Source organism: Manihot esculenta, chromosome 15 (genome assembly GCF_001659605.2).
Source record: "Manihot esculenta cultivar AM560-2 chromosome 15, M.esculenta_v8, whole genome shotgun sequence".
Taxonomy (NCBI): Eukaryota; Viridiplantae; Streptophyta; class Magnoliopsida; order Malpighiales; family Euphorbiaceae; genus Manihot; species Manihot esculenta.
The window spans coordinates 2,440,368-2,460,063 of record NC_035175.2 but is presented as its reverse complement, the minus strand read 5'-3'; the positions used below and the strand labels follow the sequence as shown (position 1 = coordinate 2,460,063).

The window sequence follows — 19,696 nt, the reverse complement described above, 5'->3', positions numbered from 1 at the left end:
ACTTAAACCAAATAAAATCTCTGTAATAAGCACCATGTTCAAAAGATTACTGTTTATGTGCGTAGTCTAACACAAGATTGGGAAATAATAATGATGCTATTGATCTTTAAAAATGAAGATAAATTAAAAATAATAATAATAATCAGGAAAAGTGTATTGCCATATTATACAATGATTTGAAGTGCTTGGACATTACGAGAGCGAGAAAGGATATTATTGTACAAGAGCTGAACTAACCTTCAACTACTACATCATCTCAACATAACTAAGGTTTAAAGAATATCATCTAAACTTTATGGGGAAGGTTTCATTTCAATGCTGGGGAGTGAGAGAAGGAAATGAAGGTATGGATTGCAATATCAACTTCCTGCCAGTCCTCTGACCAGTTGATGACCCTAAAATACTGTGAGGAGGAGAGACCCTCTTGCTGTTTGGAGAAGTCTTGATGCCGGTGCTTGGAGAGTAGTTGCCTCTGAGGATCTCAGGCATATCATCATCATAGATGGTTTGTGCTTGTGTCTCAAACTTCGTTTGAGGTTTGAGAATATTTGGTTTACCGTACTTTTGGCCAGTACACAATCCAGAAGATGATCCAATACTGAGAAAAGATCTTGGTGGTTTGCTCTTTGATGAAAATGGCAGTTGAAGCAGTGGTCTGCATGAAAAACACCATAAGGATCTAAAACGAAAGAAGTAAACTTTACAAGACAAAAAATAGCTCAGGAAAAAAAAAACCTGCAAATTGCTAATGGTGTGATAGGAAGAGCAGAATTTGGATGTTGCTCTTCCTTATTCTGGATTTCAGTTTTCTCTGAAATTTTGTCTACTCCATTATTTTCACATCGTTCAGTATCATCTTCTGGTTCTGTTTCTGTTTCTGTAGGAGCAGATCCTGAACTCCAAAAATGTACGAAGGCTTAAAAATCCTTTTTTCCTCATAATATCAGCATTAACAACTAGACTATTTTAGATTAGAAAACTATTGAGGTAAATTAGTGATGGTTCCAAGTCTCCCTAAAGCAATCATGAAAACTCACCATCCTTTCTACCAAAGGCATTCTTACACCCTTCACATCTGCAGTTAATGGAGCATCCAACGCCACCCTTCACGAGAAAACCATGATAATTAATTGATCTATATGAAAAACAAAAAGCATAGAGATTAGGGTAGAGAAAAACCTGGTAGCATTCACAGTATTTCTTCAGGCAACTAGATTTCTTGCAGTTGCATCCTCTTTTATGCCTGGCTGAAGCAGGAGTTTTGCTGGACTCATCCTGGTTTACAAAAGCAACAAATTAAAAAAGAAGTCTAACACAGTTGACAAGGGAACCAGGCAAGATAAAACTTAAAATTCTAACCCCAACTTCGTTTGCAGTTTCAGAACTCCTAATCACTTTCGGAGCAAATGCAAGTGGGTTGCGAGATTCAATTTGTTTGCGAGTTGCAAGAACAGTATCTTCATGAATAGGCTTGTTAAAGCATTCTTGACAAGAACATGGTTCTATGCAGTAGACACCAGCAGCAAAACATTCACAGTAACTGTAAGGAAACCATTAAATGTCAAAATATGGTCATTACCTAGAGTGTGCAATTTCTTTTTAAGGGCTGAACAGAGAAGAGCAGCCAAACAAAGCATTCAAAGACAATATAGACATGCAGTATTTGCAACTTGGATGTGCTTAATTAAGTGTTAAAGATTGATGTTAAAAAAGGTCGACCCACTGAAATCTACCCTAAGGAGTAGCATATGCATGTTATGCTCACTAGTTGAAGTACATGTCTACAGGCAATCAGGCTGCCAGTTCATAAAATCTACAGTTCCTGGTCAAATTTAAACTTTTAAAAGAACAACTTACAGTTTCAAACACTTTGACTTCTTACAGTTACAACGCTTGCAGGCTTCACTTTCTCCTTCCAACTTACGCCTGAAAATAAAATTCAAAACCACAATTAATTGTGAGAATGGAATATAATAATAATAATCTAAAAACACTTTTAAGTGATTAAGAATATCTACTGATAACCATATGTGAGTTTTGTTAATGTATATACCTCTTCTTTTTGGGGCTACTGGGATTGAACTCTTCAGTAACTAAACAAGCAGATGCCTGAGGAACGTCTTCCACAAGTGGAACTTCATTTTCAGTTGGATCTATGTCAATTTCAGTGGAGACTAAAGACAATGATTCATTAGGTTCTTGACCATTATTTTGGGAGTGAGAGGAAGCAACAAAGCTAGACAAACTTTTTCCAGAAGACAAAGTTTCGTGCTTCACATTTTTGCTATCCTTGCAAGAAATTGCCAGAGCATTTAAGTGCAAACCAATTCCAGGTAAAACACACCTTGAAGAATCACGGCCAGGCTTAAAAAGAACCAATTGCTTATCTTTGGGGGCAACCTTCTCTTCAGATTGCCCTCCTCCAGAAGTACTTGAATTTGAACTATCATCTAAGTCCTTCCTATGAGCTCCTACTGTCTCAAAATCTAGACAACGCCTTCGCATGCCTCGATACAAAACAGAGATACCCTACAAACAGCAAGCCAAAGAAAATGTTATTAGACCATCCAAATAGAAGAATTTGTCCTATATTAAAAATAGGAAGCAAACATAAGAATTCTCCACATGTAAAAAAGTATATAAAATTACAAAAATATAATAACCAAAGAATCAATACATATCAGAATTTTAGCTGGAGTTGGATGGAGCTTTTATGAACTATGAAATTGAAAATTCAATGATATATGCAGTACAACATATGATAATCATGCAGCTATCCTATACAAACACCAAATCTTGGTGGAATTTTTTCTTAACCATGGAGTAATTACCTATGCTGATTGTAAGACAAAGCATATTTGAGTGTCTTCCACAGTCCCCACTGCTACTAGTCTCTATTCTACAGTTTATATTGTAAACCCATGTACCTTCCAAGTTATATATATATAGTAACTGCTTGGACAAGGTGAATTCAATTAAAAGTTATGTTAGCCTAACATTGAATATGAGCTGGAAGGATATACATACAACTAAAAATAACAGATGGTAAAGGACTCTATTCCCCTAACATTTCCTGCAGTTAGGAGAGAACCTAACTGACAATCCATCATTAGTGTGCCAAATAAATGACTAGTTTATGCTTTCCCAGCTCCTCTAGTTGGTAGCAAAGTATGGGGGCTTACTTTGGATGTTCTAACATTTGAAAAAGTAACCCAAAAATCAGGCCACATCAATGAACTTCATCCAATTGTGAACAAGTTACATTTTTACCTTGGAAAGAACCTTAGCGGACATTCCCACCTCATTATCCACGTCCACATGTTCATTAAGGTTTTCCTGAGTCTGGTTTATTTCCATTGGTACACCAGTTTCTCCAGGCTGGGTTGAAGGATCTATTCGCACTTTTTGCACCTCATCAAGAGAAGGCGAAAAGCTTGCATCAAGATCCAGTGATTTCTGCATTAACCCTTTAAAAGCCTCCGTATCAATTGGAGAATGAAAAATTAATAGGTCAGTATCATCTGACATCAAATTCTCCCAGACACAATCTGTAGCTTCTTTCTTCTGCTCAGTCTGGTGTATCCCCTGTAGATGCAGTTCATGTTCAGGGGAACACTTTCGAGAGATGCCAGGCAATTCTGATGTTTGATCAGTTTGTGGACCACAACTAGGTGTTGTTCCTGTTGCCTCATATTCCGGGCTACCACAATCATATCTTAACCTCCGTGGCAGCTCAACTGCAAATTTCAAATCTTCACTAGGAGGTTCGACAGAAACTTCTCCTATAGACACTCCTGGATCAAAATTTTCCTGTAGCTCATCTGAGTTATCATACAGCTGAGCAACATCCAGATCTGCCTCTTCCTCACTGCTGACTTTATTTCCATTTTCAGATGAGAACCCTGATTTTGAGGGATCTGAGTACTGATGCCTGAAAATTAAAGGGAATGAAGTTTTTGGAATAGCTTACACTACATCTGATCTGAATTAATCAACAAAGACAGTCTATTACCTTCTTAAAAACCTAGATTCCTTGTTAGAGCTAACATGGGGAGAAGTAAAAATTGATGGAAGAGATGCAAAACTAAGTGAATGGAATGCCTGAGTAATGTGTAAGGACTTCACTGGCTTGATAGGAGAAAGACTATTGATGTAGTTGAAGACCGGGGAATCCTGCAAGAGCAATAGAGATTCTTCTTAGATGATGGAACAAAAAGAAGCAACTCAATTGAGAAAAAATATAATCTCAAATACTATACCTGAGCTAACATGCATACAATTTCACTTACAAATATAGAGATTGTATATATTCTCAAAGCACCAGCTTCCTATAAATTTATGGCAAAAGATTATAAATTTTACATTCAAAATTAAGCAAAACAGCGAAGCAGCAGTTCGACAACTAGTAAACGTTGTACAGCCCCTCGAAACTGAAAGAAGACCATAATTAGGAAAAAGAGAAGTATAAAACGTAAGGCAATCTAAATGTGCTCAAAGGTAGCTTCAGTGTGTACAGCATAATTTTTCACTTTAGGTTGGAAAAAAATAATGTATTGATGAATCAAAAGATAAACCACAAAAAAATAAAAATAAAAAAATAAACGTATCCTTTTGCATTGATCAGCATGAGCAAATAACAAATGAATTCAGTTAAATGCTTGCGAGAAGAAAAATATTTTTCACGGAAACATTATAATCTAAGATCTCAAACATGAAAATTTGGTTCCAATTTTCAGTCAACCAGAAGTTGAAAGGGACCTGGGCATAGATAATTCAGCAAACACCGAAAACGCATTCAGAGATTTAAAAGCACAAGAACCCAGAAAAGCCAGAACGCAAAGATTGAACTTCAACTACGGATCTGTTCCTTTTTGGACTGAATTTACGCAGAAAACTAAGTTCGGGAAACTACGAAGCACACATCTAATTCAGGAAACAGCATCTTGACCCGAGAAACCCAGTAAGTGAACCCACTCAGAACCAAAATCAAGCACATGCAAATAAAACAAGATAAAACTCAAGTCAAACATCAAATCCACCAGCGATAAACAGCAAAGAAAATCCAATTAATTCACCGAAATGTAGGAAAGAGATCAGAAGAAGAAAAGAAAAATAGCATCACCACAACCTCGAATTTAGAAAGGGAAGTGGTGATCTGGGTCTTCTCAGGGGTGTCCATGGCCAGTGAAGAAGCAGCAACACATAGCTAGCGAGCAAACTATTAACTCAGAGAACAATCACAGTCCACAGGAGTGTTTAGGATAGACTTTCTTGGAATGCCACAATCTAAAGATAGAGGTGAGATTCTCTCTCCAAAGGAAGTATAGAAGAAAGAAGATAGAGATGTAAGAAGAAGAAGAAGAAGCGGGAAGGCGAGAGGATGTGGATTTTCTCGTGAGGATAACCCCAAATGACCCACCATCGCCAGCCCCACACTCAGCAACTGTATTATATAATCCCATTTGTGATCTGCGTATCCTCTCCTCCATTAAAACTACCGCTCACCTTTTGCTTTTAAAAAAGTAACGTACTCTTCATTTTCCTTTCTTTTACTCTCTCCCTCCCTCATTTCCTTTTACAGTTTACAGGTACAGAGCAAATTTTTTTGATTTTACAGATACAGAGCAAATCTTTGATTTTACATTTACTACAAAAATCATGCAAATTTTTTTCACAATTAAATTAAAGAAATTATTTTTTTTCTTTAATAAATTTGACAAACAAAAAAAAAATTTAAATAGGATTTTTTTTTTAATTTGAAACATTGTATCATATCATCATAATTGTACCAATTCAACTGTTATTATTATCATATCACTCTAATAGTAATCATAATCACAGCTAATTGATTTAGATTTTTGGACATGGCAATATGTGCATGACATGTTCAGGTAATGAATGTGTCATGCCACGCCAATAATTTTAGGACAAAGGTGATTTCATGGGTTACCCGTGACCCTTAAACACAAAATATAATAATATCCACGCTTATCCCCTTGCATTTTAATGTTTCATATTTTTCTACTATTTACCTTTATGTCCCTCATTTGGCTATCTGAATTTTTCAACCCACGAGGCTATTTTAGACAAAACAACCGAAACGTTCCAAAATATAAATAAATAATTACATTGTGGGTGACGTGTAGCGATTTCAATTTTGGCGCGCAAAATTTTCAAAAGGTAGGTTATATAGTAGGTGTGAGGACCACCAAAACCGATGGACCTCAACTAACGCCGTACCTGTAGTCAACAGTATGAAAACTTTTTAACCTTCTGATTAACATCAAACCAACCAAATGCATCAGGGAATAATGCCAGTAATTAAATTCCCTAGCTATAAGGAAACCAACATCAAGTAATAGATGAATATGCGTTTGTTGGGCATTCACATCAAAGTTTAAAAACCCTTTATGTCTACATCACCTATTCTTTTGTCCTCTTAGGGCAAGTTTGGTATCACTTTTAAGTTTTTGTAATTAATTATTCAACCTTTTAAGGATATTTCTTTAATTCTTTATGTAGTATTTCAAAAGTTCATATATTTTAATTTAATAATAGAAAATCAAAGATATTTCTAAAGATAAAATTAATTATTTCTAAATGGGCTAACTGTTGGGAATACTACTACCCATTAATTAAGGTAGATAATGTGGGATAAACACAGCGGAGGGTGTCCAATGGAAGAGGACAAGTGGTCCCTTAAGCATAAAGGCCGGGTTGTCACGTGAGACACCGTGCCTTACATTAGATAGAGTGAATGAAAGCAAGCAAGTAGCAACTCTAGAAATAATGATATAAATTTTAAAAAAAAAAAAAAAAAAAAGTTCTTTATGGGCTTTCCCAAGTCCCCACATTCTCTGGAGTATGAAGTTGATGCCCAAATCATAGTGTCGACTGTCCTTAATAACATGCGCCAAACGTAACCACACAAACCCTCATTTCTTTTCACACTTAACTGACACTTTGACCTTTAAGAGATAAAATATATAAATAAAAAAAACAACTGACACTTTGACAATGTTACTCGAAACTCCTCGGTAATTCAACATATAAAAAATAAAAAATCAAAGAGTAATTAGCTACAAATAAGCTGTATATGGGTAGATTGATGTTACAGATTTAGTTTGTAATGTAGTTTGTGTCAGATTGGAGAGCAATAGAAAATTGTAGTTTAGTTGACCAACTGCCACAGCAGCTTATTTAAAAGTAATTTTTAGTTTGGGATTACGTTCTGAACGAAATAGAAATTAAAGTTAAAAGAAAATAATGAGAATTGCAGTGTGGTGTTAGCAGTGGCGGAAACCGAAGTTTCCTTTTGGTACGACACCGACTGCGTCGTTGCGGCACTTTCATCCCCTTTAAAATATTTTTCGGTTACCGGTACGGCACGTACCCCCTTACTATACCTTCCTTCCGTCCCTAGGTGTTAGTTTTAGCCTCCATTTATTTAATAATTTTATCGATCCCTGCCAAACATAAATAAATATTCTCGCACTGATATGGAAGTCCATTTAACTTCGGTGCGAATAAGCTTTATTTTTTTTTAAATGAGATCGACCAATACTTAATCAGATTTTTACTTTAAATTTGAATTTAGATATAATTAATATTTAATCAGCTAACCTAATTTTTATTTAAAGCACCAAAATTGAGTAGATAAAAAAAAAAAAAGGAGTTATCACGTGACGACATTTTAAACATTCTTATTGAGTTAGGCGAGAAACATGCTAAAATAACTTTTAAGAAAAAAGAAATGAAAGTCATGGAAGTGTCAGCATGTGGAATAAAAATTGATTTGAGATACAGAATTACATCTCAATGAACTTTTTACCTATAGGCTATAGCATAAGTAATTTTGTTAACGATCTCTCTTAATCCAAGAGAAACCTACCAATTGAAAGGAATTTGCAAGCTCCTTAGAATCTTCAATCATATCCTTTCACCACAATCTTAATCAAACCTTTTTTGAAAAAAGATTAAAATTCTATCAACTTTATATTTTTTTTGAAAAAAAATTGATGTACACAATTTTAGATTTTAATTAGGTAGACATTGTAGACATCTTATCTAATATTTAAATTCAATATTAAAAAATTAAGATTGAAATAATTTAAAATGTAATATGTCAATAAAATTTCATGATAAATAATAGTTATCCTGATTTGATAACTTTTTAATGGAATTTGACATTTTATTTTACATTAAATTGAAAAAAAAAAAGTAAAAACGAGGGCAAAATAGTCCAAGCAAAGAATACAGGTAATTTCGTTAAGGAAAGAAATCAAGAATAGAAGGCACACGAGGGAAAGGGGTGGCAGGTGGCTTTCTTCTGGGATGATTGAACTCATTGGCTCAAAATTCTAAGTTCCTTGGGCTTGTATGCCCTCTCGTTTTCGAGTTTGAAGCAGTCGCTCTAACCAGATTCTTATTATAGATACAAATCCCGCATTCGTCTCTCTTCGTCTTTGTTTGGCTTTTTGGTGGCTTGCAAATCACAATCCCAATTAAGCATCTCTATATTTTGTGTGTTGTAGCCGCAAAATCTCTCTTCTTTCCATTTCAATGGAGTGCTAAAGTAAAAAAAGGGGGCGATGACGATGACATATATGAGCCACCACCGATTCTGTATTTTGTCTCTTTCTTTTTCTCCTCCTGCTCCCCCTCCTCCACTTTAAGAATTCAAAGTCAACTTTTTTTGCATAGTCTCTTCTCTCTCTCTCTAACGAACTTGTTTCTTTGAGAGAGAGAGAGAGAAAGGTGAGATTTGGGTTTATGGGTTTTGCTTACATGCTTGTTGCTTTTCATTCTGTTTAGAGGTTTGTTCACTGAAATTTTTTGGGGGTTTATTTTGAATTTTATTTATTTTTAAAGTTATTCGGTCAATTGGGTCGTTTTCTTAGGGTTTACTCTTTTTTTTTTGGATTTATTTAAATTAGTGGATGGAATAAAAACATTGATTTGGTGATAGGGATTTTGGGAATTCCACAGTTCAATTTCTTCAGAGTAGAGAAAGTATTTTGCTTACTCATTTTCTGATTGGTGAGCAATCTATCATATAAGGTCATATTGGAGGTAAGGATTTTGGGTTGGTGAATTGAATTTCTATTTGCTCAAAATTTTCACTACAGTTTTTGATTGGTAATTTTATTGTAGGTGAAATTTGTTTTTTGAAATTTCATTGCTGACTGCAAATTGCTGGGTTTGTTTGAATTCGACCAGCGTAATAAAAAATTGACTATAGCGATCAGTTCCTTCTAGGATAGTAAATAACTTTATCATTTCTGAGTTTTGTCATTTCTTTTATCACTGTCTGGGGTTTAAGGCTCTCTTTGGTACTTAAGGAGTTGTGTTTGTGTTTGGTTCTTTATAATGGATTCAAAAACAAGTGCAAGTGGAGATGCCGGGGTTATCGTAGCGGGAGGGAAGTCTTATAATTCAAAGGCGAAAGGTACAGGAAGTATTAGCTGCAAAGATATGATTTTTCGGGCAGATAAAATTGATCTTAAGAGCTTGGATGTACAACTGGAGAAGCACCTGAGCAGGGTATGGTCAATGAATATTGAGACCCAAAGGCCTAGAGAAGAGTGGGAGATCGATTTGTCCAAATTGGATATAAGGCATGTGATAGCCCACGGCACTTACGGGACTGTGTATCGTGGTGTCTACGATAACCAAGATGTTGCAGGTGAATTTTTTCTCTTTCCCTTTTCCCCATTTTGTTTATTTTTGCAATTTTCTCGTAGACCTCCGGGTTACTTTAGGTTTTTGTAGAGGTCTTGTTGGGAATTTATACATTTTAGGAGCTGAAAAATCTTGTTATTATTACCTCTAATTTATTAGTTGGTCTATTTTTCAAACCTTGTTCGGTATGTATTTAAATGAATGGAAATTATAGTGATCCTGGAAAACCCAAGCTTTGGATCATGTGACATTTCTCCTGATACAACATATACTAAAACCAACCCATTTAAAAGTTCAACCAGATTAACGATTAATCTTGTTTAGTATTTGAGGTAACAACGTATATATGGAAACCCTGAGTGGATTAGTGTCCTTATAAGAAAAAGCCACCTTGTTGGTCAGTTGGGGCCTTGGCGGACCTTTTGATTTTGGGATTGCATGGAAGAGGTGGGCGTTCCTTTTTAAGAAAAAATATATATATACTTGTGATCTTCCTGGCATTAGATAATAAATCTTTTTTTGGTTTTTTAATGTGAGACTTTTGAAATTGGTATAATGAATATAGTGATCACGTTGTATTGGATGTATATACGCTTATCCAGAAAATATTTCCATTAAGATTCACATAGCTTGCTTGAATTTGTTTATTTGATGTGTAATGCATGACAGGATTACAAAGCTAAATCACTGTGTTTGTTAATGTAAAATGCTTACTGCAATTTTTTGTTGGACATTATAGTGAAGCTATTGGACTGGGGTGAGGATGGTATTGCCAGAACTGCTGAAACCATTGCTCTGCGGGCATCATTTCGGCAAGAGGTTGCTGTTTGGCACAAGCTTGACCATCCTAATGTCACAAAGGTACAAACTTATTCTCATATTTTTATTCCTTTCTTTGTCATGACACCAACACAATTTTAACATATAATAAGTTGGCATTATGAGCTGTGCAATTGTATTACAGTTACACAAACTTCTACTTTAAAACATTGGATTTCTCGATGCCTTTTGATATATGTGTGATTTTGTTGTGATGTTTTCTCAATTGTTATGGCATTGATATTTCAACAACTAACATTTTTTGTGCATGCTTGAGCCAGTCCTATCAGTTGGAACTTGGATTTCGTACTTAAAAAAGTATCTGCCATTTTGGCTGTTAAAGTAGGTTTTCTTTTCTTCTTATTCTTAATCCTTTGGGTTACAATTTTGTTAACAGTTTGTTGGAGCATCAATGGGAACTTCAAATCTCCAGATCCCTGCAAAAGACATGTTTGATGGTCAAACTTCCATCCCTTCTAGGGCATGTTGTGTTGTTGTTGAGTATCTCCCTGGTGGGACACTAAAACAGTACTTGATAAGAAATAGGCGAAAAAAGCTTGCTTTTAAGATTGTGATACAACTGGCTTTGGATCTAGCTAGGGGGTGAGTTCTGGTTGTCATTTTTGGCTAGAATTTTTTTTAAAAAAAATAAGATGATCATCAATTAGGATTCTACTTTGTCTATTTGCTTATTTGCAGACTAAGCTATCTACATTCAAAGAAGATTGTACATCGTGATGTCAAAACTGAAAACATGTTATTAGATGCTCATCGAACTCTTAAAATTGCTGATTTTGGTGTTGCCCGTGTTGAAGCTCAGAATCCCCGGGACATGACCGGTGAAACTGGTACCCTTGGATACATGGCCCCTGAGGTATTCATTCCTTGCACAAAATTTGATATGGTTCTAGTGAGGAAATATTTATTAACCATATTTGTGTGTGTTATATTCACCTAATAAAAGTTTCAAAATGAATGGCTATTTCAAGAAGTGCGAAGAAAATAAAGAGGAAAAGAAATTCTGAAGTCTCCTATGTGGGTGCATGTGGTTGCCTTCATTGGTAAACTAGTGGACAGAAAAATGAAAATGCTTGCATTTTGGCTGTAGTTGGATGCTGTCTAAGTTCTAACGAGATAATTTATGCAGGTTCTTGATGGCAAACCATATAATAGAAGCTGTGATGTCTACAGCTTTGGCATATGTTTGTGGGAAACTTATTGCTGTGATATGCCTTACCCTAATCTTAGTTTTGCTGAGGTGTCATCTGCTGTTGTTCGACAGGTTAGTTCACAAACCAGAAATCATGTATGTGCACTTGCATAGTCTTTGCTATTTATTAGATGTTGGTGTTTCAATCTGCACCGTTATGACCTGAGGAGACCTAATGCAATGCATCGTATACAGTTCTGATGTATACCACAAAGGATCAACAATTTGTCAATATTGCTTGCAGGAGATGCTAATATGTTTCTTAGTACATATTTTATGTCTGGCTGTCTTACACTGCTTAAATTTGATATAATGTTAAAATTCAATTGTATTGGGAGTTCAATTGTGCATAATTTTGTGGGCAGAATCTAAGACCAGAGATCCCAAGATGCTGTCCAAGTTCTTTAGCAACCATCATGCGGAAGTGCTGGGATGCAAATGCAGAAAAACGTCCTGAAATGGCTGAGGTGGTGAGAATGTTAGAAAAGATTGATACAAGCAAGGGAGGAGGGATGATTCCTGATGACCGGGCACCCAGCTGTTTCTGTTTTGCCCTTGTTCGGGGCCCTTGAGTTCTCTCCGTTTTCATTTCCTTTGAAAGCACAGATGGAATCTTGTCAAGTGGCTGTAGGATCTTTTTCTGCCTGTCATTTTCTCACGGTTATGAATTCATAAAGTTCACCTCTTTGTGCATCTCAAATTATGTTCAAGCCTCTCATAAGACGGCAAAGTAGTGATGCAACGCATGGTTTTACGTGGGAATTGTGAATGAACCATTACATGGGTGCATTCTGAAGAAGAAAAGCAGGAAGAGTTCTTTACACAAGCCACAAGTCTTCTTCTTTTCCTAGCCAAAATTGAACTTCCAACCTAGGAACAAATTTTTCTGGGAGTTATATATCCCTAATAGAAATATTTTGTAACATAAAACCGGTCTTAGGTTTTGAATTGTTTTGATTGATGGTTTATACATAGTATCGATGAATTATCATAAAAAGGAAAATCTGATTTTATCAATTTCAGATGTCTTTGTTACATTACCTTCCAGTTGTGGACAATAAATATATTTTATGCAATGCTTTATGAATGTCTTCAGGTTGCAGGTGAGATTTGTCGTTGGCCGAAAAATTCATGAAACTCACCCTCAACCTCTATCAAAGCTATTGGCCGGCGATCTTAACCACTTTTTCCCCTCATCCTCTGTCAAAGATATAAACCGAGGAACAGGGCGGGTTCTAACTTTTGGATCTTCCCATGAACAGTTAGGATTGGCCCATGTCCCTAAGACAAAATTTTGTTATATCGATTCATTATTACAATTTTTATTTAATCCTATCCACTAGCTGAATAAGAAAGATGTAGATGAGTTACCAAACAATGTCAGAGAAAAAAAAGTACCAAATAATGATAAATTATCTTTAGTGAAGCACTTTATTTATAAAATTTAATTTTTTTAATAATTATTCTCAAATAAGAAAACCAACAGTGTAATGGAGATGACACCAAGTAAGAGAATAGTTGATGCCACAAATAAAAAGTTGGTCCATAAGATAAGCATAAGCATAAGCATAAGCATGTTATGATGTAGCAAGCCATGCCATGTACCACTTTAATGTATTATTGTGGCCTCCATCCTCCTAAGTGGATTTATAGTCGGATGGATCAGATTTATGTCGTTTCTCCTACCCCACTTTTCTTCCTGTCTTTGCACTTTCAACCTCTCAATTATTACAATTTGTTACTGCATATTTGATATGCGTGGCAGGTTTTTAATCTCGTTATATTTATTTTATACTTTTATTTTTTAATATTTAAATGTATTATTTTAATAAGTTTATATTATAAATTTATTATAGCTTTAAATTTAAATTTAATATAAAACCATTACCCACTTAGAAATTTAAATATATAAAACTAAAATTTTATTAACTTTAAATTAATTTAAATAATAAAATCCTTATTTATTTTAAAATTTATGTTTAGTTATATACTTGTAAATAATTAGATACATGTAAATTACATAATATTATTTATAATTAAAATTTTAAATATTAAAAATTATTCAAATTCAGTAATAATAATATAATAAGTAATTTAATTCTTCTAAATTTAAAATTAATTACTATAAATTATTAATATTATCTTTATATTTTATATTTAATCTAATAAATAGAAATATTATTCATTTTAAATTTAAATAAAATTATAAATAATCTATTTTAATAGTATAATTAATTATTTAAAATTTTTATTTCATTAATATTTTAATGTCAATTAATTAAATTTAAATTTTTTATTTTTATTTTGTGCTTAAAAATATAAAATAATTATTTTAATAATCTTTTTAATATTTAAATATATTATTTTAATAATTCTTATTTTCCAATCTAGTTTCAGATTTTTAGCAAACTTTAAAATTAATTTAAATAATAAAATTGCTATCTAATTTATATTATTATTTAAGAAATTTTAATTTTATTATATTTTATATATTCTTTATAATTTTTTTAACTAATTTTAAAATAATTTCAAATAATAAAATTATCAAATATTTTAAAATTAAATACTATTTTAAATAATTAAAAGTTTAAGAAAATTTTAGGCATCCAATATTTCCACTTTTATATACAATATAAATATTGATATAAATTTTAAAATTTAAATTTTTAATAAAAGATAAATTTTTTTAAGTGAAATATTTCTTAAATTATTAATTCAGTGTTGTTTTATCAACTAATATCTTAAATATTTAATTTTATTGTAAGTATATATATATACTATAAAATAAAGTAACCTATAAAATATAAAAGAATTATTCATAAAAATAATTAAAAAAATAAAATTCCAAAGGAAATAAATAGAATATCAAGCATTACAATGGTATTAAAATATAAAATATTAATTATAAGTATAATAATTTCATAAAATAAGAATAAAAACGAAATGAAATATGTAAAAAAATTACTAAACAACCTACACTAATTTAGATCAATTAAACTGTAATATTGTGAATTATATGAAATTTTATATTTTCAAATTGATGCACTTTCAACACTTTACAAAATCTTAAAAATTATTTTTATCATTCTATTTTAATCATGGCTAATTTAAGTATTGAAAAAAAAATTGAGCAAATAAAAAAAAGAACCATGAGAGAAAATGAAAAAATTCTATAATTTTATATATATTGATGATCTGAGATCCAATAGAATAGGGTTTTTCAAGGGTTTTGTGTTACAGAATAAGGCTTAAAACTTTCTGAGGAGGGGACTCCTCTTTTATACATTGTCTTGCTTGCTGGTGACGTGTAAAGGTCTCTCCAGGATTGGGCCACGCGTCTCTGTCATACAGATTCGGGTGTACTAGGGTATCAGCTGCCTGTTACATGCGTAACGGCCTCTGATTCTCCTCATGCGTACGTTCGAGCGGATCTGCCAGGCTGTCTGGTGAGTACTGTTCTGGACCCCGGGCTGTGCCGAGAGTTGGGCTGGACGCTGGGCCTGAGAGGGGTCTGCTGGTCAGGGATCAGGCTGGACTGAGTGAGGAAGCTTGGTCGAGCCCGGCCCGAAAGCTGGAATGAGCCAAGCTTGTTGGGGGTATCAAGTACGTGGGCCTCTGTGTCGTGGGCCTTTGGCTGTGGTCAAGCCCCTGTTCTGGGGTGAAAAAATCTAGCGGTCATCATATATATATATATATATATATATATATAAAATAATAAAGTAGATAAAAAAAAAATTAAAGTGTAACAACTTGATGGGTAAAAATTAGCCCTAGTAATTTAATGTTGTTTGAATTCTCCTAAGAGTGAAAGTAATGGTGGTGTCGCAATCCCCTCCTTATTTTGCAGGTCACAACAAAACAAAACATAACACCTATAAAGTAAGGACTTGGTGCTCTGTTGGTGTTTGGTCCAAAAGCTTGAAAGAAAATTAAAGTAAATAAAACCTTATTTACTTTTCAACTTATCCAATAATAAACAGACAGAACCTAGACGTTATCCACGCCACATTCAATCACTTGACAATGATATGAGCCGGCGGTGCTTTGGACATTATGCTCACTGCTCTCCCGTTTCTATCCAAATAATAACATCATCCCTGAATTTAACCTTTCTTATTATCCCCATTTGCTTTCTATTTCAGATAATTTTTTGGTCCAATTTAATGGAGTGGAGTTCTGTCTTCCCTTCCACCTTTTTTCTTACACTAATATTTCCCTTTTTCTTTTCTTTTAATGATATAAATTAAGAAATTCTTGCGTATATATACTTTTAATTCAAAATTATAACATAGGTGAAAAAGCATGTTTTCGAGTCAGCATTGATCTTTGCCCTACGAGAATGAATACTAAACTGAATTGGCCAACTCGTAGCAGATAATGGAAACTTACGTGACATACGAGAATTCGGAAATTGGATTGGAATTTTGTGCACGGCAAAGGGATGGCATCTACAATAAGCTAACCATCTATATCTTATCACTCCTAGATGTCTCCAAGAATAATTATATATTGTCAATTGCTTCATCCATAGCCTAATTTCTTTTCTTTCACTTCATTTCATATCCTACGTGGCCCCCAGTTTCACAGTGTAGGTACCTCACCAGTTTAGCCCTAATATTAAATAATTAATACCCTTTTCCCTTAACCCAATAACATTGAGGGGGTAAAATTGGCAAGTTGAAATTGGGAGTGGTGGTCCCTCCCTTTCCCTTCCCTCTATAAAACCAAAAATGCTTGGGTGAAGTTTGGCAAGTGCAGTTTGGTGTTTTCAGTTTCAAAACCGAAAACATTTTGTGTGAAATAATTGTAACGGTGACGTATATCTAACTAGCAAGTCTCTTCTCTCTGCTTTTCCCAACCTCAACCTGTGCTTCAAACATATGGGACTGGAAAGCTCCGACATGTCTTGTTTTATTTCAGATTTCGTGCAAAAGTACGGTGGCTACGCCGTAGTCGACGGCGGCTTTGCCACTGAACTCGAGAGACACGGTGCTAACCTCAACGACCCCCTATGGAGCGCCAAATGCCTTATTAGTTCTCCTCACCTCGTCCGAAGGGTACTCTCTCTCTTTTTTCATATCTTTTATCATCTTATTCATGTTTATTAAGTTTTAAACATGAGCTCATAGCGTTATTGTATTATTCTACTTTTTATTTCAACTTTTTTTCTAGCTTTTGATGAGTTTGAAAATAAATTTGAAGTAGATATTTCAGGTTATTGAAATTTTCTATTTTCTAAATTTCCGTATGTTTTTTTCCCCCGATACATACAAGATGCCGAAAGTTGCGTCGTATTATAACCGAAACACAAGTTACTGATGAATCCAGGTATTGTAAGCAAAGTGAACGTTGTTATCTTCTGACAAATACGTGGGCAAAGCCTATCTTGTCTAGCTTATGCCCTTTTTTTATGGTATCATGCGGGGTTTTTGCGACACTTGTCTTTTTCATGCAATTAAAATATTATAAAATATAGAAAGTGAATTTTTAAAAATAATATACTGTATTTATTGTGTAATTTTTTTATGTATAATGTATAAATATACTTTTTACATGCCTTAGATTATTTTGTGTAGAAAATATTTTTTATAAGAAATGCTTTGTATGATAAATATTTTCCATAAAATAATTTATTTTTTATTTTAATTTTAATTTTAAAATATAAAATATATACATAAATTTTATTGCTAGAAAATATATTTTCTTTGATTTAAAAAATATAAAAAATATTTTTTGTTGGTTATATTTTAGGAATGCCTCAAACGTAAATAATTAAAGAATATGTTTTTCTAGCAAAGATTTTTCGTGAAACAAATCTTATCTTAAAATAAGATTTTATTTCAGCCATCAAGGAGAAAGAGATTATCATACTAAGGTCTTAAGTAAAAATATAGTATTAAGTAAAAAATTTATATTTTTTAATATATATAAAAAAAAAGATGGAGAAGAAATAATAATTAATTAATTTTTGATTTCATTAACACACTAAATTAGACTTTATTTACATGTGATAGGTACACCTGGATTATCTAGACGCTGGGGCAAATATCATATTAACAGCATCCTACCAGGTATTTTTTTTTTAATTATTATGTTGATATTTAAATCACACCTATATGGTCTCCATTTTAATATATAGTATTTAACTAGTTCAAAACGACGTTACAGGCTACCATTCAGGGTTTTGAGGCCAAGGGGTTGGCTACAGAAGAAGCGGAATCATTACTTAGGAGAAGTGTCGAGATTGCCTGTGAGGCAAGGGAAATTTATTATGACAATTGTACCAAAGGTTCTTGGGATCTTGTGGAAAACGGAAATACAACAAGGCGTCCAGTTCTGGTTGCTGCTTCCATTGGCAGCTATGGGGCTTATTTGGCTGATGGCTCAGAGTATAGGTAAAATTAAAGTCAAGCTCCAACTATGTTATTTGTCCATGGTTGCATAGATCAATGTCTTTATTCTAGGTAGAGATTTACTGTCCAACTTCTGCGTCTTTTTACAAATTACAGTGGCGACTACGGCGATGCGGTTACTCTCCAAAAGTTGAAGGATTTTCACAGGAGAAGATTACAGATTCTGGCCGAAGCAGGAGCTGACTTGATTGCATTTGAGACGATTCCAAATAAGCTTGAAGCAAAGGTATGAAACTAGCTAACTGTAATTAAATTCTTTGTTCCTTTCGGTCATTATTGATTAGTTGAACAATTACTTTATGATTCTATGACCCAATTGGATAATGTTAATTTGTTGTTAGGCATACGCTGAGCTGCTTGAAGAGGAAGCCATAAATATTCCAGCATGGTTTTCTTTCAATTCCAAGGATGGAATAAATGTGGTTAGTGGTGATTCGATATTGGAATGTGCATCCATTGCAGATTCTTGCAGGCAAGTTGCCGCTGTTGGGATCAACTGTACGCCTCCTAGATTTATCCATGGACTTATTCTCTCCATCAGAAAGGTATATAATCCCTCCTTCACATCCAACAGCTTTATTCCTCTTCTCCTTAGCTAAAAGAAAACAAATGCTTCTTGGCAAATTGATCTCGCAGGTTACAAGTAAGCCAATTGTCATATATCCAAATAGCGGTGAAACTTACGATGCCCAGCTCAAGGAGTGGGTGGTGAGATTCCTGCCTTGATTCCTTGTGTCCTTCATATGATTACGACTCTTTCTTGGTGTCTACTGTGTGTCGTGTCCAGTTGAGCAATAGCATTTGCTATTGAGACCAGAAACATGTTCTTTTCAGAAAATCCTATATGCCCTTTATTTGGATCAACATTTATATAGTTTCGATGGGCTAATTTTGCTGCTGCAGAAATCAAGTGGAGTATCAGATGAAGACTTTGTTTCATACATAGGCAAGTGGCACGAGGCAGGAGCTTCTCTTTTTGGTGGATGCTGTAGGACTACTCCAAATACTATCAGAGCTATATCCGGAGTTCTCTCCAATAAATCCTCATCCCCTTTTAAGAGCTAAACTGGAGATTTGAATGATATGAAACCGAGTCTGAGGATCTGATGAGATCAGTCTTTTAATCAACAATAGCCTTGTAATCCAATGCCATCTCTGTTTTGAAGTCCCTCCAAGTGGATGCAACTTAGTCCTGTACTCTTATAAATGAAATAAGAATTTCTGCTTTCTTTTCGAAGGTTGAGATGTTGAGAAATCAAGAAAGTAGAGGAAATTTTGCTGGGTGAATCACTTATTGAAGAAGGTGAAGAAATAGCTTTTGTTTAGGCTGACATGACAATGCATAATCAAATATATATTATAGGTACATGTTGTCTCGAATATATATTATAGTTAAGCCGTATTTTAATAATTATACACAAATAATAAAAGCAAACAGTAAAATTTTATCATTCATTCTTTCAATATCAGATTGCATCTTTATGCATTTAACGCATAAAATGATCTATCTATTAATTTAAATACATTCAATTAACTTTTTATAATAACTGATAACATTATGCATCACAATGTG

General features: G+C 33.8%; 3 protein-coding genes across 7 annotated transcripts; 2 read left to right on the top strand and 1 right to left on the bottom strand.

Annotated features, from left to right (window-relative positions):
* Positions 1-99: 99 nt before the first annotated feature.
* LOC110600888 (protein tesmin/TSO1-like CXC 2) lies at positions 100-5,460 on the bottom strand. 2 transcript variants are annotated; one of them, XM_021737801.2, is made up of 10 exons: positions 5,129-5,460; positions 4,013-4,173; positions 3,271-3,931; positions 2,054-2,529; positions 1,858-1,926; positions 1,360-1,540; positions 1,180-1,275; positions 1,038-1,104; positions 736-892; positions 100-655 (listed from the first exon to the last, which is right to left on the bottom strand). In XM_021737801.2, exons 1-10 carry the CDS (start codon positions 5,177-5,179, stop codon positions 313-315), a joined length of 2,262 nt encoding a protein of 753 aa, XP_021593493.1. In that variant the 5' UTR covers positions 5,180-5,460; the 3' UTR covers positions 100-312. The 2 variants fall into 2 exon arrangements, with proteins under 2 accessions (XP_021593493.1, XP_021593492.1); XM_021737800.2 differs by having other exon boundaries at positions 1,038-1,275.
* A 2,813-nt stretch (positions 5,461-8,273) lies between these two features.
* On the top strand, positions 8,274-12,727 carry LOC110602261 (serine/threonine-protein kinase STY13). 3 transcript variants are annotated; one of them, XM_021739742.2, is made up of 7 exons: positions 8,310-8,757; positions 9,387-9,685; positions 10,421-10,542; positions 10,898-11,103; positions 11,200-11,374; positions 11,648-11,782; positions 12,076-12,727. In XM_021739742.2, the coding sequence occupies exons 2-7, from the start codon at positions 9,475-9,477 to the stop codon at positions 12,280-12,282; spliced, it is 1,056 nt and encodes a 351-aa protein (XP_021595434.1). In that variant the 5' UTR covers positions 8,310-8,757; positions 9,387-9,474; the 3' UTR covers positions 12,283-12,727. The 3 variants fall into 3 exon arrangements, with proteins under 3 accessions (XP_021595430.1, XP_021595434.1, XP_021595433.1); XM_021739741.2 differs by having other exon boundaries at positions 8,310-9,072; XM_021739738.2 differs by having other exon boundaries at positions 8,274-9,685.
* A 3,721-nt stretch (positions 12,728-16,448) lies between these two features.
* Positions 16,449-19,360, top strand: LOC110602523 (homocysteine S-methyltransferase 3). Of its 2 annotated transcripts, XM_021740060.2 has the most exons (7): positions 16,450-16,767; positions 17,725-17,781; positions 17,879-18,105; positions 18,220-18,349; positions 18,465-18,668; positions 18,760-18,831; positions 19,027-19,360. In XM_021740060.2, the coding sequence occupies exons 1-7, from the start codon at positions 16,591-16,593 to the stop codon at positions 19,186-19,188; spliced, it is 1,029 nt and encodes a 342-aa protein (XP_021595752.1). In that variant the 5' UTR covers positions 16,450-16,590; the 3' UTR covers positions 19,189-19,360. The 2 variants fall into 2 exon arrangements, with proteins under 2 accessions (XP_021595753.1, XP_021595752.1); XM_021740061.2 differs by lacking the exon at positions 18,760-18,831 and having other exon boundaries at positions 16,449-16,767.
* The last annotated feature ends 336 nt before the right edge of the window (positions 19,361-19,696 follow it).

Excerpts from the sequence above, each read along its gene's own strand:
- LOC110600888 (XM_021737800.2), bottom strand. The coding sequence starts at position 5,179 with ATGGACACCCCTGAGAAGACCCAGATCACCACTTCCCTTTCTAAATTC. Across the intron at positions 4,174-5,128 it reads CTTCCCTTTCTAAATTCGAG|GATTCCCCGGTCTTCAACTA; the intron begins GTTGTGGTGATG and ends TTGCTCTTGCAG. Across the intron at positions 1,276-1,359 it reads AAACTGCAAACGAAGTTGGG|GATGAGTCCAGCAAAACTCC; the intron begins GTTAGAATTTTA and ends TTTGTAAACCAG.
- LOC110602261 (XM_021739738.2), top strand. The coding sequence starts at position 9,370 with ATGGATTCAAAAACAAGTGCAAGTGGAGATGCCGGGGTTATCGTAGCG. Across the intron at positions 11,375-11,647 it reads TTGGATACATGGCCCCTGAG|GTTCTTGATGGCAAACCATA; the intron begins GTATTCATTCCT and ends TAATTTATGCAG. Across the intron at positions 11,783-12,075 it reads CATCTGCTGTTGTTCGACAG|AATCTAAGACCAGAGATCCC; the intron begins GTTAGTTCACAA and ends TTTTGTGGGCAG.
- LOC110602523 (XM_021740060.2), top strand. The coding sequence starts at position 16,591 with ATGGGACTGGAAAGCTCCGACATGTCTTGTTTTATTTCAGATTTCGTG. Across the intron at positions 16,768-17,724 it reads CTCCTCACCTCGTCCGAAGG|GTACACCTGGATTATCTAGA; the intron begins GTACTCTCTCTC and ends TACATGTGATAG. Across the intron at positions 18,832-19,026 it reads CCCAGCTCAAGGAGTGGGTG|AAATCAAGTGGAGTATCAGA; the intron begins GTGAGATTCCTG and ends TTGCTGCTGCAG.